Below are 15,273 nucleotides of genomic sequence, written 5' to 3' on the forward strand. Positions count from 1 at the left end.
CCATTCTTCTAGACAGCCAATCAAGTGCTCAGCAATCGTTTCACCTTTGTGATCTGTGACAGGCTTAAAACTGATGATCCTCTTCTGTAAATTCCATTCTCTATCAATCCAGTGTGCGGTAATGACCATGTAGATAACAGAAGTAGTAGGAGCTACCCTGATATCTGTCGTCATAGATACTCTATGCTTTTCCTTAGCAAATAGTTCCTTCAAAGCTGCTTTCTCTTTCAGATAGATACCGTAAATATCTGAAGTTGCTGTCTTCCTGCAGTGGACTGTGTACATTGGAAGAACGTTGATGCAAAGTCTCCTAAACCCCTCCGACTCCACAAATGCAAACAGAAGTTCACTGAGTACAATCATCTCGTTGACAGACCTACGAAACAAACCCTGATCATACTTGATTGCTGTCATTACACCACTGCTATCACCAGCCAATACCTTCTGAGTACCACTCTCTTCGTGCATCTTGAACAACTTACACCTTTTAATGTGATTATTCATGGCACTTGTTCCATGTATCATTGTGTCACAACCGATCTCTTAACCACAATAACGACAGTTAGCAAGTGCAGGCTCATCCACTTGTTGAACGAAATGCTCCCACACCGGAGCTCTATGACCTAGCTTTTTCCTTGGTTGGGACGGAAGAGGTCCATCCTCTCGCTGAGTTCTTCTTCTTTTCCCTCTAACGGAAGCAGCTGACGGACCATCTTCTCCATCAATCTCACCAGGTAGAAATGGTTCGTTGTTGTCTTGACCAGAATCGTGAGACATCGCAGACCTGTTCAAAGAAAACACAATCACAATTAGACAAACATCCACAAGAACAAATACACCAAACGAAAAAGACAAACATCCACAAGAACAAAACTACACAAACGAAGAAGACAAACAACCACAAGAACAAATATACAAACGACAAAGACAAACATCCACAAGAACAAAACTACACAAATAAGAAGACAAACAACCACAAGAACAAAACTACACAAACAAAGAAGACAAACAACCACAAAGAAGAACTACATAAATGAAGAAGACTTGTGTTTATCTCGACTAAGAACTTCACACTAATAATACTATGAAAGTATGATGTATGAACCATGACTTTGAATCATATACGGACAACAAATTATATCTCATAAAGACATAAAGTCATAAACGATGCTTTCAAACACTAGTCTCGCAATTTTAAAGACCCAAATCATGAATCCTAAACAACAAAACGTCAAACAACTTGGATTCGCTTAATAGAGAAGAACTTGGAGAAGATTCACAGAGAACTTACCTTGCAGATTAACAACACGGAATCACGGATGATCTGAGTTTAAAGCAAGAATCAAAGAGGAAATCGAAGAACTCTCTCTATCGCACTCACAGTCGCAGCCGTCGAGAGCTTTGGTGTTTTAGGTTTTTCGATTAGGTTACAACTAATCAAACCGGTTTATAAGATTATATAGGTAGGGTTAATTTATCGGTTACCCGTCGGTTTACCCTCTCCGAACCGAACCGAATATAAAACCGAACATTATTATTTTCCTTACCGATCGGACACCAACCAAATTAATAACCGAACCGATTTGTCCAAATGTCGGTTCGGTTTGGTTCGGACAAATCGGTTTGGTTCGGATTCCCAACCCTAGTTTAGACTTGTTGTCGACCGATGCTAAACAGTGTCGATCGATGCTGTCTTTTTGTTCTGACTCCAAGTTCGTTTCTTCTGAATTGATGCTCCAAAATAATCCAAATTGCTCTATTTTGCTCATTTCATGCCAAAATCCTAGAAACCCTGTAAAGACTCAAAAACATCCTAGAAAACACATCAAAAAACTCTAAAAGACTCCTTATATCATGGTTAAAAACCATGATATATCAGTTTCCATGTCACAATTCAACACCCCTACGTAGATGTATATATGCCTACTCTATCTATCATCAGTTTATTAAGTAGTACATTTTCAAGTTGACATTATTGTAGAGTTAGCTAACACGGGCCTTAGATATTGACTGCTAATAAAAGCCATATACGGGCCCGTTTATTGAATTTTTTCCATTCTATTTGGGCTGATTTAGTCTATGGCGTGATTAGTTTTTCTTTTTCCTAACGACCCTTTATAATTTGAGAAAATTTTATGAAAAACTAGAATTTGTATTCGCGCAAGCGCGGGATTTTAATTTAAAACTTTTTCTATTAGTATAAATTCTTGAGCTCGAATATAATCATTGAAAGTTTTGAGGATAAATCTTTATAAATATATGTCATGTGGTAATATTTGGAAAAATAAACAACATTGATGAGTACTTCAAGACCGTTTATCATTAAGAAAGTTTATTTCTTATTCATATTTTATTAAAACATCTTTTAAAGTTTTGATGATCGATTGTTGATCTAATTGTATATATTTTTTATGATTAGATGTTGATACTAACATAACATTATTCTGTATAAATTTGAATATACTGAATCTCATGAATATTACTTATTGTAAAGGTAAATATAATATCATATCATTATAAAATCTTTACTGAGCTTGCTTACCCATTGAAGTAATTGCAACGTACTATAAACGACAAATTCATGAATGAGCCTATCTTATCTCACTTTTCATGATTATATGGCCAAATGGTTAAACCCGACTTGGAATCTAATAATCTATTTAATAATGTATGTCATTTATTTTTCTACAAACTCATTCGTTTCACACAATTAATGAGATGTCAAATATTTTAATTTAGACATGTGTAATTGTATATTATTATCTTTTTAAGTTTTACTAATTTATTTTCAAACAATTTTAACGATAATTCTTTTGTCATTATTGATGATGCACTCCTTTTGACATCTACTTTTTTCCACCTTCTATTGGCTCACATATAACACATATTAGACTGTAAAATAATTTTCAAGATATATTATAACTATTTTCTCTTTAATTACTATCTTTCAATACTCAAATTTAGATTAGAAGCATTTGATTTAATTTATGAAATATCAAATTTGTTTTCCTCTTTGATCATATTATAAAATAATATTTCACTTTTAATTTTATTTTTCCTGTTTAAAATTTTATAAATACAATTACAGAATTTTTATATATTCTACCATAATTTTAAATTTTACTTCCATTCTAAAACTCAATAATACACAGTTACATAAAAAAATTATTCTACCATAAGTTTAAATTTTACTTCCATTCTAAAACTCAATAATACACAATTACATAATTTTTTTTTATTTTATCATAAATTTAAAATTTACTCGATCCGTTAATTATAAACGTACCCCCCCCCCCCCCNCGGTTTCATTTTGCAAAACACCGATCCTTTATCTTATAAATTACAAGTCACTTGGCCAATAACATTCTGCCACATAGATATTGTTTATATTAAAAAATAACATAAAAATCTATACTAATAAAAAGTAGAAGCTATAAGCTTCTAAGGCTGTCCACCTAGGATTTAAAACCTCCAATTATAATAAGACATGTCACTCATTAATATTTTTAAAGTTTCCAGAATTTTCTATATTAAGAATTATTTTAAAACAACCTATCAGGATTTGACATGTTTTCAGTAACATTTTTTTAAATTTCTAGAATTTTTTAGGAAAAGGATAATTTTAAATTTATGGAAATAAAAGAACCTATGAACAATATCCCACATTGGCTAGAAAAGTTTTAGACATTGGTTTAGAACCAGTATAAATAAGATTAATATGCTTCCAACAACGAATGAGCAGGAAAGCTTGATTTATCAAGTGTCCAAGTTTAAAAATTATTCGGTTTGATCCGGTTTTTTATTTGATCAAACTAAAACTTTAAAAAGTTTCAAAAAAATATTATAATTTTTAAAATTCTTAAAATTTAAATATTATAAATATTTTAAAAGTTCTTAGCTTTTAAAAAGTTTTTAAATATTATAATTTTAAATTTTAAAAGTTTAAAATATTATAAATATTGAAACTTTTTAAAAGGTTCAAATTTTATATTTCGAAACCTTTTAAAAGTTTAAAATACTATAAATATTGATGTAAAACATAAATTATCTTATTTATCTACGTTTGTGCTTTTTATTTTTTATGAGCTACAATCCATATTTTTGTGTATGATTTTATAGATGAGTTGATATTCATTTTATTAATTTTTTATTTTTGGATCTAAGAAAGAAGAATTGACATCACAAGACCTTGATTTGATGTTTGAATCAAGTTTTGGAGTTTAAAGAAGAAAGATGGACAACAAACACACATGTTTTATTAGCTCTACATAGGTATGACCAAAGTTACGGTTGTCACGGTTATGGTTTATTAACCATCGGTTATGGTTAGAAATATTGTTTAATCTTAACTATAACCGTTTAAATATTGTTTAAATATTGTTTTTAAGAAATATTGTTTAACTATATACGGTTAAGATTATTTGAGAATATGATACAGTTGATATTATTTGATGATATAACATAATTGATATTATTTATTATAATTAATATGTTCTTATAGTGTACTCATATTTCTATATATCATATGATTCATATCAAATAAAATATTATTAGTATATTTTATTATGTTTTAAAAATATTATAAACCAAGTAAGGATTTTGGTTGAAGAAAATTATAAACGTGTGGATCTAAAACAAAATAAGTATATAGATAAAATAATCAATAATTGGATGCATGTGTTAACTATGCTGCTCTTCATGAATTTCATAAATTTTATGAGAAAAGAAATAATTTTGTTCTTGGAGTTTGATGGTTAACAAGTTGTGTGGTAGTCTAAAAAAGGGTTTTCAGTGGAAGAATGTGAAGAAGTTGACGAGTAAGAAGAAAAAAAAAAGAACGAAGAACCATACGGTAAAAGTAACAATGAAAATTACCACAAATTTTGACAATGAAAATGATAATACTAATTTTTTTTTTATAAAATAATATTTTATTACCGTAATCAATCATATATAATTTTCATCAAAATATATCTAATAAACCCACAAGTAGCGTGGGTTCAAAACCTAGTTAAAAACAAAAAAAATAGAGACGTAAAAGGATCCATGATCCCATTAACACATGAAATAAACAGTTTCCTTTTCAATTCACGATCCCATTTCCCCTCTATCTCAAGAGTCAAAGATCATTTTTTCTCACTATAAAACTCTCGAGAAATACATAACAATCCTAGAACTCTTAAGAAGACAAAACATGATTACCATAAAATAGAATTTTGGATTTTCCAATCCGTTATGGTTTTGTATTCTCCATCAATTCTCATAAAAAGGTGGGATTTGGCTTCTATATATTTATTATGGTGCATGATTATTTTATTTCTAAACTTTTTTAATAGATTAATTTATCAGGAACCATGAAGTTCAGCATTCTAAGAAAGTTACATTATAGAACCGATGAAACATATTGTTTTTAATGGTTATATCCCTACTGTATCTATATCTATTGCTGAATTGCTTCTGATCAATTTATGTCTTTTGTATTTCACCATCTCAACACATTCTCTGTTAGATGTCTGGTTTTGCATCTCTTTTTGTTACAATGGAGCTGCAACAATCAATCAGGTGGTGTTAGATAAATTGTTCTACCTTGATATAATGTGATTTCATTTCAGAGAGAAGTATTGGAATGTCATTCTATATGTGTGGATCGTGACAAGATGAAATTTGAAGATTCAAACCTTCAAGAAGAGTTTCTACAACGAGGAAGAGATAAGTGAGTTATAACTTATAAGAAGAAGTCACCTGATGAAGAGGAAATGTTTGGTTAATGATATATGTGCAAAGCAAGTTATCTTTTTTATGTGCAGAAGGATTTAGAGATTTTGGTTTGTTTAACAATGTTTTCTTAAGAAAAAATATTATTATAGTTTACATTGTAGTTTATTTAAATTTTAAGAAGTATTACCTGTAATACTTTGTGATCATCAATAAAAAGGTTCTCACGCTCTAATTTCTTAATATCTTAAGTACAATTACATTTTATTGCTTCATAAATCTAACAAGAAAAGGCTTTAAAGCATACAGCAATGAAATTGTTAACGGCATGTATTAAGAAAGCTATGAACACAAGACATGCTATGTAGATTATTTCTTGCAAATTAAAATACTCAATCCTCAGGTATGAATACAACCAAAAACTCAAATTTTACTTTTATTTAAATTACTTAAATTTTTGGTCACTTCTGAATGTTGTTCTATTGGTCGTAAAAGTGATGATCGATCACAACAAAATTTATTACATTTTTTCGTACAATTATGTTCTTTTTTATAAAGGGAATTTTGGTTTTACCGCAATAGAATGAATTTATACATCAAACAGTAAATTAATAAAAATTGGTTCAACTTTAATTGATACTATTAGAAAAAGCTAAAGATTATATGCTTTTTCGGTGCGAATGTACCGGGTATAGACTAGTATTATAATAATCTCCTAGAAATATATATTCAAATAAGAATTTCGTCTTGCCACTAGCAAAAATTAAGGAAATAAATTTAATTTATTGACCTATATATGCAATCCGTTTGACAGAAATGTATTTTTTTTCTTCTTCTTTTTGTCAACCATCGAAAACAAGCTTAAGAGATAATTAATTAACAGAAATTAAAAGATTAAAATCTAAAACAGAGAGTTGCTTTCAGTTATAATTCCTTTTTTGTTTTTTGTTTTTTGTTTTTTTTTTTGTTTTTGGGTGCAGAGAGAGTAGTAGAGCCGGACGGGGAAGAACAAGCGGGAGACTTCATCATGCTTGCAAGCAAAGTGTTCTCCTAATTTTCTCATCAAAAATTAAAACCGATTAAATAAAAAATATAAAAAAGCAAAAATTAAAGTTGAGAACTCTCTCTCTCTCTCTCTTTTTTTTTTTTTTTTTTTTTTTTTTTNATTGGTTTCTCATCGTCTTTTTGATTCCTGATTTTTGTTGTTAGTTCGATCTTCCTTCTTCAAAAATTCCCCAACACACTTCTTCTTCTCTCTCGATCTTCCCCTTTTTTTTTTATTCCGATCCTCGACTTCATCGGAATCGTCTTTTTATCACAACTCCATCGAGATCATCGCGAGAGTTTGCCGAAACGGTGGGTATCCATGGACGACGAGGTTGTTCAGCGAGTTTTCCAAGAGGGAGGACGAGATTTCTTCCAGCAGCAGCCTTCTACTTCTTCTTCTTCCTCTTCTTCGATTCTTCAATCTCTTCCTCTTCATGTGGTACGCTTCTTTTCGAATTTTCTAGATAATTTTAGTGTAGGATTAGGCGGAGAACATATAATCAATCATCGAGGTCCGTTGATGCTTTTCTGTTTGGAATAGGCGTTCGATCATGGCTATTACCTCTTAGTTAAGTCCATTCAAGAACTTAGAGAGAAGAAGGACGGCATTGTTACTGTTGGTATCGGTGGTCCTAGCGGCTCCGGTAAATCAAGGTAACTGATCTGAAACTGCTTAGGTCAGAGTTTTTGTGATTTTCTCAAAGCGTCGTGCTCGATTTCATGCTTTTTTTTTTTTTGGATGCACGAAGCTTGGCAGAGAAAGTTGCATCTGTAATCGGCTGTACTGTTATTGCCATGGAGGACTACCGAGACAGTTTGGACGATGGAAATGAATTGGAAACGTTAGATTTTGATGCATTAGTCCTCAATTTGGAGGTTTTTTTTTTATCCTCATCTTTTCTCAGACTCTGAGGTTTCTTGTTTGTGTTGTTCTGTAGAAGGATTGACTAAGGTTGACTAACTAACTTGGCGTTTTCTATAAATAGGATTTGATCAAAGGAAAAGATACTCTTGTTCCCGTTTTTGATTTCCAGCAAAAGAGGCGTGTTGATTCCAAGATGGTGAAGACGTCATCTGGAGTGGTAAGTCCCAAATGTGATTTTGGTTTTGGTTTTGGTGTGGTTGTTATGCTTTATCCGTTTTGGTTTATTGAAGGTTATTGTTGATGGAACCTATGCTCTCCATTCAAGATTGCGTTCCTTACTGGATATTCGGGTTGCTGTGGTAAGATTTTCTCCTCCACAGCAGTTAGATATTGGTCTAGCTAATGTAACACCACGACATACCGTGAATATGAAAATCCTTTATTCACTCTGTGATTAGGTTGGTGGAGTTCATTTTAGCCTTCTCTCTAAAGTACGTTATGATATTGGAGATTCATGTTCCCTTGATTACCTTATCGACAGCATTTTCCCACTGTTTAGAAAGCACATTGAGCCCGATCTTCATCATGCACAGGTTGGTTTTTCTTCTTTTCTTTCTCCATTTTTAGTGTTCAGAAGTTTGACTTCTCTCCGTTTGTTGGGAGTGTGCAGATCAGAATCAACAATAGTTTTGTTTCATCATTTCGAGAAGCCATATACAAATTGAAATGCAAAAGTGAGGTCTGTAGTTTCTTCCAATTATTTTGTTTTCCTGTCGTGACCTTGATTTATTTAATAATGTTTACCACTTGACTTATTCATGTAACAGATAGTAACTTCATTTGCTCAAGAAAGTGACGTGCAGAAGGATAAGTAAGAAGGGTTGTTCTAGTTATGTGAATGGTTACTGGATCTTCATATGCATGCTGACTTGGTTCCCTTGGTGCTGCTTTCAGTTTTATTGAGATGTACCTTAGACCTCCTTCTGCAAGCGAAGAGGCACGGATAAATGACTGGATAAAAGTTCGCCAAGCTGGTATAAGGTACTATCTGTCACTTGGAGACCAAAGGATTGTCGACAAGCATTTCATTATCCGTCCAAAAGCTGAGTTCGAGGTGAGTTATTACATGGAATTGCCAAGTTTTCAATTATTCTTTGGTGTTTCTTTCTTTCTAGGTTTGTAAATTTTTCTGGAATGTAGGGTCCTAGCTTTTTATCGTTGGTGGAAAAGATAGGAATGGGGTTATGTTGAACTTTACTGTTTTTTGGTTCCTGGTCCAGTATATTCCTCGATTTTGTTAATTGCTGAACTCTCTACGGAAGAGGCATGCCTATATTTATGGAGTCTGGGCAGTTTGCACACATCTTTATATTCCCTACTATCCTTCTCTATGTGACTTAATTTCTAATGTCTAGCAGGTTGGACGCATGACACTTGGAGGGTTGCTAGCTTTAGGCTACAATGTTGTTGTGAGTTATAAGCGGGCTTCAACTGCTGTCAGTTATGGTAATTTATCCCTGTCACGTGAAACGATCGATACACTTGGAGAGACTTTCCTGGTACTGAGAGGGACAGATAGGAAGGTAATAACCCAAAATCATCTCTCAGAACAAACACATTGATCTTCAATGCAGAAAAAACTGTAGCACACGTTTTCTTTACTGTTTTCCTTCTCTGTCAGTAATTTGGATTTAGCTTATTCAGTATCCCTTTTGATATACAAGTTTTAATAGATCTTTTTGCATAGAGTGTGGGAGCTGAAGCTCTGAGAATGGGTATCACCGGGCCCTGGATCACCAAATCATACCTGGAGCTGATCCTCGAAAGTAAAGGTTAGTGAATTAGATATAGCATGTTTGTTTTCACTTTCATCCTTTCTTATGCTCTACAGTGCAACAGAATCTGATATTTTGCAAACTAACCCATGTGCAGGTGTACCACGCTTGAATACACCTCCACTTTTGCAACCGTCTCCTGTAATCACCAACCAAGAGAAGCAAATTGTTGCACCAAAACCTATTCGAACTACCCCAAACATTGTTACCCGCCTTGAGGATTTATCGCAGCCTTGGACTCGATCTCCTACCAAATCTCAAATGGAACCGATGGTTGCAACTTGGCATTTCACCTCTTATGATCCACCTCAATCAGTAAGCTCTGCTGTAGGTATGTCCGTCTTTTTTTAAGATCGATCTCTTATTTTCATTGTCTATGAAATATATTTCAGTAGTATTATCGTGCATTTATGCCTAGGCTTTCTCATCAAGCAGCCACAGATTCCTCTTTCAGGGATAATATGCGGCTTGTTCCTATGCCTGATTCATACGACTTGGACAGAGGGTTGCTACTTTCCGTTCAAGCAATACAGGTAATGGGATTGCCAGAAGATAAGAGAAATCTTCTTCTGTTAAGTACAAAAGTTGCTTCTTCTTGCACTTGTTTTCTCTAGTAAGGGTTCTTTTGCTTCTAATCATCAGGCATTGCTGGAGAATAAGGGACCCCCTGTTATTGTTGGAATAGGTAAATATTGCTTGTTCGTTGTTTGTGTCATTTTTGTTTAGCCTAAAAGCTATTTCCTATTCCTTATATTGTCACCCTGATTTCACTGTAGGTGGTCCTAGTGGGTCTGGTAAGACTAGCTTGGCTCATAAAATGGCAAATATAGTTGGATGTGAAGTGGTTTCCCTTGAAAATTACTTCAAGCCCGAACAAGTCAAAGATTTCAAGCACGACGACTTTAGTTCCCTTGATTTGCCGTTGCTGTCAAAGGTAACGCTTGGTTTTTGAACGCAAAAGGATAAGGTAATCTGTCATCCTTTGGGTTTGTTTTATTAGAATTGAAATCTCTTTCTACTTCACTTGCAGAACATCGCGGACATAACGCATAGTCGAAGAACCAAACTGCCTGTATTTGACATGGAGACTGGCACCAGATGTGGCTTTAAGGAACTAGAAGTTCCTGAAGAGTGTGGTGTGGTTAGTGATCATAGTCCTTACATATTTTATGGTGATTGTCTTTGTTGTTTTCTCAGCATAGTTGATGATTTGTCAATATCACATCTTTTTTCAGATCATCTTCGAGGGGGTCTATGCATTGCATCCAGAAATCAGACAATCTTTAGACCTCTGGGTTGCTGTTGTAAGATACTTTTCTGCTTCATTGTTCCTTTTCTTCCATTTATAATTCTTTTATTTTCAAGAACATATTGATTTGTTGTTTCTCTTCATAAACCAGGTGGGAGGTGTTCATTCACATCTTATCTCTAGAGTCCAGAGGGATAAAAGTCGAGTTGGGTGTTTCATGTCTCAGAATGAGATAATGATGACCGTATTTCCAATGTTCCAGCAACACATCGAGCCACATCTAGTGCATGCACACGTGAGTACACCTGACTACCTGAGACTCTAGATTTCACCTACTAGTATCGTTCATCTTTTACTGTTGGGTGTTGGCCTACTCTTTTGTGACTATTATTAGCTTTTGAAAAACAGAAATCAATCCCAATTCTAAGACAGGATTTTGAGTAACTGATCTTTGTGTCCGTACTAACAGTTTTCCCAATAATACAGGTTAAGATTCGGAATGATTTTGATCCAGTTCTCTCTCCCGAGAGCTCTTTGTTTGTTTTGAAGAGCAATAAACAAGTAAGGATTAAAATATAATCACATTCTGAGCTTCCATAATTTACAGAAACACTCACGACTCGTCATGTGGTTGATGAGGTTCCATATCAGGATATTCTCAGCATCCTTGATTCGACAAAATTCTGCAGTTCCGTTCAAAATTTTATCGATATATATCTCAGGCTATCTGGGCTTCCTGCGAATGGTCAGTTGTCAGATAGTGACTGCATACGCGTAAGAATCTGCGAGGGCAGGTTTGCAGTGCTTATACGTGAGGTCTGATTTTCATATCTGTAAATTCATAAATGCTTTGTTAATTATTGAACTCGTCAGTTCCTTTTCTAATGTCTCATGAATCTTCTTCTTATATGTCACAGCCAATTAGGGAAGGGAACTTCATCATCCAGCCCAAAGTAGATTTCGACATTAGCGTAAGTACTGTGGCAGGTCTTCTTAATCTCGGGTGAGCAAGAAATCAAATAAGTTTTTCTATTCTCCTCAATAGTTTTCTGCGTTTTCAGTAGTTGACAATTTTTATCCAATCAGATCTCATCAGATGCTAATATATATTCTCTATTCTGGTTTCAGGTATCAAGCAGTGGCCTATATCGAAGCTTCTGCCTTCATTTACCAAGATGGAAAGGTGAAGATGCATTGCTCTTAGTTGAATATGCGAAAGAAGCTTCTTTAGACTCTTTAGATTGGAAAACCGATTTTTATCTCTTTTTTTTTTTGGGCTTTTGAAGATTCTTATTGAGGTTGATCATCTCCAAGATGTGCCAAGTCCTTACATACAGATCAAAGGCGCAAACAAAGAAGCTGTGACAGCTGCTGGTTCAGCTCTCAAACTGGATGGTTCATACACAACAAAGGTTCAATTTCGAAAAACCTTTCGTTCTTGATCCTCACTTGCGTATGATACACAATCAATCTTAGTCGGTTTTGTGTTTTCGTGAATGAAGAGTTACCTTCAAATAGTGTTGGAAAGACTGCCACCAGTGCAGAGAAGTTCAAGTGGAATCCATACACAGCAAGCAGTACGGTTGCAAGAACTTGTGGAATTCATACAATCACAGGTAATCAAAAGTCTCCTCAATCCTCTTCTCTCATTCTGGGTTTCGATGTCTCTGAAATGGTTCTCATTGTTTTTTTATGGTCTTACATCAAAAAAGGTAAGTAGTAACAGTGTATCGGAATCCTCACCAAGAAGAGATGGTTCTTCTATTGACAACCTTTTGGAAGATATGCAGTCAAGAATCAAACGACTCGAACGTTGGCACACCATCAATACGGTATCGTTTCAAGATCATCGTGCTAAAACACTAGTCACATTTTGTTTGCCCTTATATGATGATGAGAAGTAAGTAACAAATATGGTGGAAACAGGTACTATGGACATTTTTGATGTCTGCGCTCGTTGGTTACTCTCTATACCAAAGGAAGCGTCCATAATAAAAAATATTTTCTCTGGTAATTATCCTCTCTTTTTTGTTATTTGCTTTCACAAATAATCTAATCACAGAAGAAAAGGTCAAATGCTAACCTGTGGGAATATCCATTATACTGTAAATAAACCCAAAAGCTTTTTTTCTTTTTCTTTGCTTACCGAGTCTCCCTCTCCCAGACATTGTAACTATCATTGTTTAGTATTGAAAAAATTTACTTACAAGCCATGAAAGTTGAAACGAGTGAACTATTCTACAATTCAGGCCATTTTTAATTTTATGTTTTAAGTTCAATGAGGACGCAAAAGGGTCTTATTAATCCATAAAATTGTACTTTCACTATGTTTACTGTATCAGTGTTAGTTTACATTTTTTATGATATAAAAAGCATGCGGGTAAAAATTGAAGAATCCCTCGAGACTTTGTCACACACAAACGCGAAAAGCCTAACTCAAAGAGGCGTAAGATATGTCGGTTACAAAGCCCCCCCGCTGTACGTCTTGTGGGGTCGCTCAAAATACCTTTTTAAGGTATAATCCCCTTTGCCTTCAAAAAATAATATGCAACCACGTATAGAAACACAAACAATATTGCCAGTATCCACCACCTTGTTCCGGCTGCAATTTCATCATCAAAATCCACAGTTTTAGGTTTCTGATTGGAAACCGTTTTGTTAAAATGGAGAGTTAAGAGGAGATACCATAATACGTACGTTTTTCACCCTGTTTGTTAATAACGGTTAGCCTTGCCCTCGAGTCAAAAGATACCGACACTAAGCACCTGCAAAACCAAACCCAAAATTCAAACTTCAGGATTTTTTTTTGCTTGTTTTGGAATCATTGAATCGATAGTTCTTAGGTAAAGACTTGAGCCCTAATGAGTAGAGAAAAAACCTTGAATCAGGGGAGAAAGTCAGTGCTGTGACCAAACCGAGATGCGCTTTCTTGACAATTTGGTTAGTTTGCTTTCTCGTCGAGTCAAGTATCAAAACATCTCCTTCAAGGGTTCCTCTGCAATTAAGAAAGAATCACGATTACCAAAAAATAGTAATACTTTTATCTGTTGGTTCTAAAAGTGAGAAGAAAGCTAAACTTACATTGCAAGCAGCTTCCCATCAGGTGAGACATTAAAGGCTGACATAGTGTTTTTTTTAATAGGCTTTGACTCTTTTCGTTTCCATGATTTTGTATCCCATGTTATAATACTCACACCACGTTCTACGGAAACCAAATGAATCCTCTGTTGTTAGCAGCGACAAAAAAAGTAGAATTTAAAGTTCTGTGCTCTTGCACTGTCAGAATATAAGTTTACCAGTGTTTGCAGCAACGTAAAGAATTTCATTGCCTGCACTGTCTACAGAAAATCTACAGGACGCCAAAATCTCATCCTGCATTTCAGTATTTCAACTAATCAGATCCACTACGATAGTGTTGGACGAATGTATATATAAAGTTAAAAGATACTAAGAGCAAAACCCAACTGACCTTCTCTTTTGATAGACTGGCAACAGCCGTAGAAGCATTCACCTCCCAAACCCGACAAAGTGGACCTCCAAGAGATACAAGAAATTTACCATTTTCGCTGTAAACAAAGAATATTTACTCTCAGGATATCTGTTAACAATCACTGTTCGAAGGTGATCCCGAATAGACCTCTTCCCAGATAACAAATGATTCCTTATATGAAAGGAGAAAGCAGACCTGAAAGTTAAGCTTTTGACTGATGAATGTGCCTGAGACTCATTAATCAACGATTTCATGCTGGGCCATTCAAAAACCCTCAAAGTCCCATCCTGTACTGCATCAAAACAAAATGCATAAGAACCACTACTAAACCTTCTTTCTCTGTTATTTTAAAAGAGACTGAATCGAAGAATCTTTTTACCTCCGCACCAGCAGCGAGCACAGATCCCTCCGGATTAAACGCCAGAGCCAACTGTTGTCCAACATCTTTTAACTCTTTAATAACTTCCTCAGGCTCTTCACCAGCCTGATAATCCTCTCGTGGGCTCATAATGTTATCCCAACCAAACAGTCTGTGTATCAAGAAAACAGCACTACCTTATAAACACATCCCTTGAACTTTCTCTCTCTACTCCAAGTCCCAAACCATAAAATTCATAGATGATGAGTGTGCGAGTGTAGATGATGAAGATGAAGTCGTTGGGGTTGATAGTGGGCTTCAGTCAAGAAGACAGTCCACGAGAGTCAAGAAGCCCAACAGGAAATATTTAGATTAAGCAAGACTTAGTCGTTCTGTTTTACGGTTATGCAAATAAGTGGAATTGCTCTTCCTACTTGTTAGGATCCATTTCACCTCTTTCCCTGTAATTCCTGAATTGTAGGAGTGGTGATCACTCCATTTCCCTTTCGTTGTTTTCAGTATTTAAGAAATAGAAAAGCCAAAAAGAGGCAATATCAATTGCCCAAAATCTAGTCTCGTTCCTTGTTTACATTTTACTCTTACTCTTCGTACTAAGGTTGTGATTCGACGAGGTCACAGCTATCAATTGGTATTCAGAGCCTAGAAATTTTTTTTTTTTTTTTTTTTTTTTCCCACAATACAACCATTCCATCC

General features: G+C 34.6%; 2 protein-coding genes across 5 annotated transcripts in view; one reads left to right on the forward strand and one right to left on the reverse strand.

Annotated features, from left to right (window-relative positions):
- On the forward strand, positions 6,887-12,917 carry LOC104710073. Of its 3 annotated transcripts, none has more exons than XM_010426612.1 (26): positions 6,887-7,201; positions 7,304-7,416; positions 7,512-7,638; positions 7,749-7,844; positions 7,918-7,986; positions 8,086-8,220; positions 8,298-8,366; positions 8,455-8,498; positions 8,582-8,741; positions 9,043-9,210; positions 9,375-9,459; positions 9,560-9,793; positions 9,904-9,995; positions 10,105-10,147; positions 10,239-10,396; positions 10,493-10,603; positions 10,698-10,766; positions 10,863-11,006; positions 11,198-11,272; positions 11,351-11,527; positions 11,629-11,714; positions 11,840-11,894; positions 11,998-12,123; positions 12,214-12,327; positions 12,424-12,543; positions 12,638-12,917. In XM_010426612.1, the coding sequence occupies exons 1-26, from the start codon at positions 7,082-7,084 to the stop codon at positions 12,701-12,703; spliced, it is 2,856 nt and encodes a 951-aa protein (XP_010424914.1). In that variant the 5' UTR covers positions 6,887-7,081; the 3' UTR covers positions 12,704-12,917. The 3 variants fall into 3 exon arrangements, with proteins under 3 accessions (XP_010424914.1, XP_010424916.1, XP_010424915.1); XM_010426614.1 differs by having other exon boundaries at positions 11,363-11,527; XM_010426613.1 differs by having other exon boundaries at positions 9,046-9,210.
- The window catches only part of LOC104710074 (SEC12-like protein 2), an 8,386-nt gene continuing 6,103 nt past the window's right edge, over positions 12,991-15,273 (reverse strand). Inside the window, exons 3-10 of one of the 2 annotated variants that reach the window (XM_010426616.2) lie at positions 14,581-14,731; positions 14,397-14,488; positions 14,181-14,277; positions 14,008-14,083; positions 13,793-13,913; positions 13,590-13,706; positions 13,409-13,476; positions 12,991-13,313 (exon numbers count right to left, since the gene is read on the reverse strand). In XM_010426616.2, coding sequence (XP_010424918.1) covers positions 13,222-13,313; positions 13,409-13,476; positions 13,590-13,706; positions 13,793-13,913; positions 14,008-14,083; positions 14,181-14,277; positions 14,397-14,488; positions 14,581-14,731 — 814 coding nt within the window. In that variant the 3' untranslated portion in view covers positions 12,991-13,221. Of the gene's footprint in view, positions 13,314-13,396; positions 13,477-13,589; positions 13,707-13,792; positions 13,914-14,007; positions 14,084-14,180; positions 14,278-14,396; positions 14,489-14,580; positions 14,732-15,273 lie in introns of both variants that reach the window. The other variant, XM_010426615.2, reaches the window with a different exon arrangement.

This window comes from Camelina sativa, chromosome 9 (assembly GCF_000633955.1).
Source record: "Camelina sativa cultivar DH55 chromosome 9, Cs, whole genome shotgun sequence".
Lineage (NCBI taxonomy): Eukaryota > Viridiplantae > Streptophyta > Magnoliopsida > Brassicales > Brassicaceae > Camelina > Camelina sativa.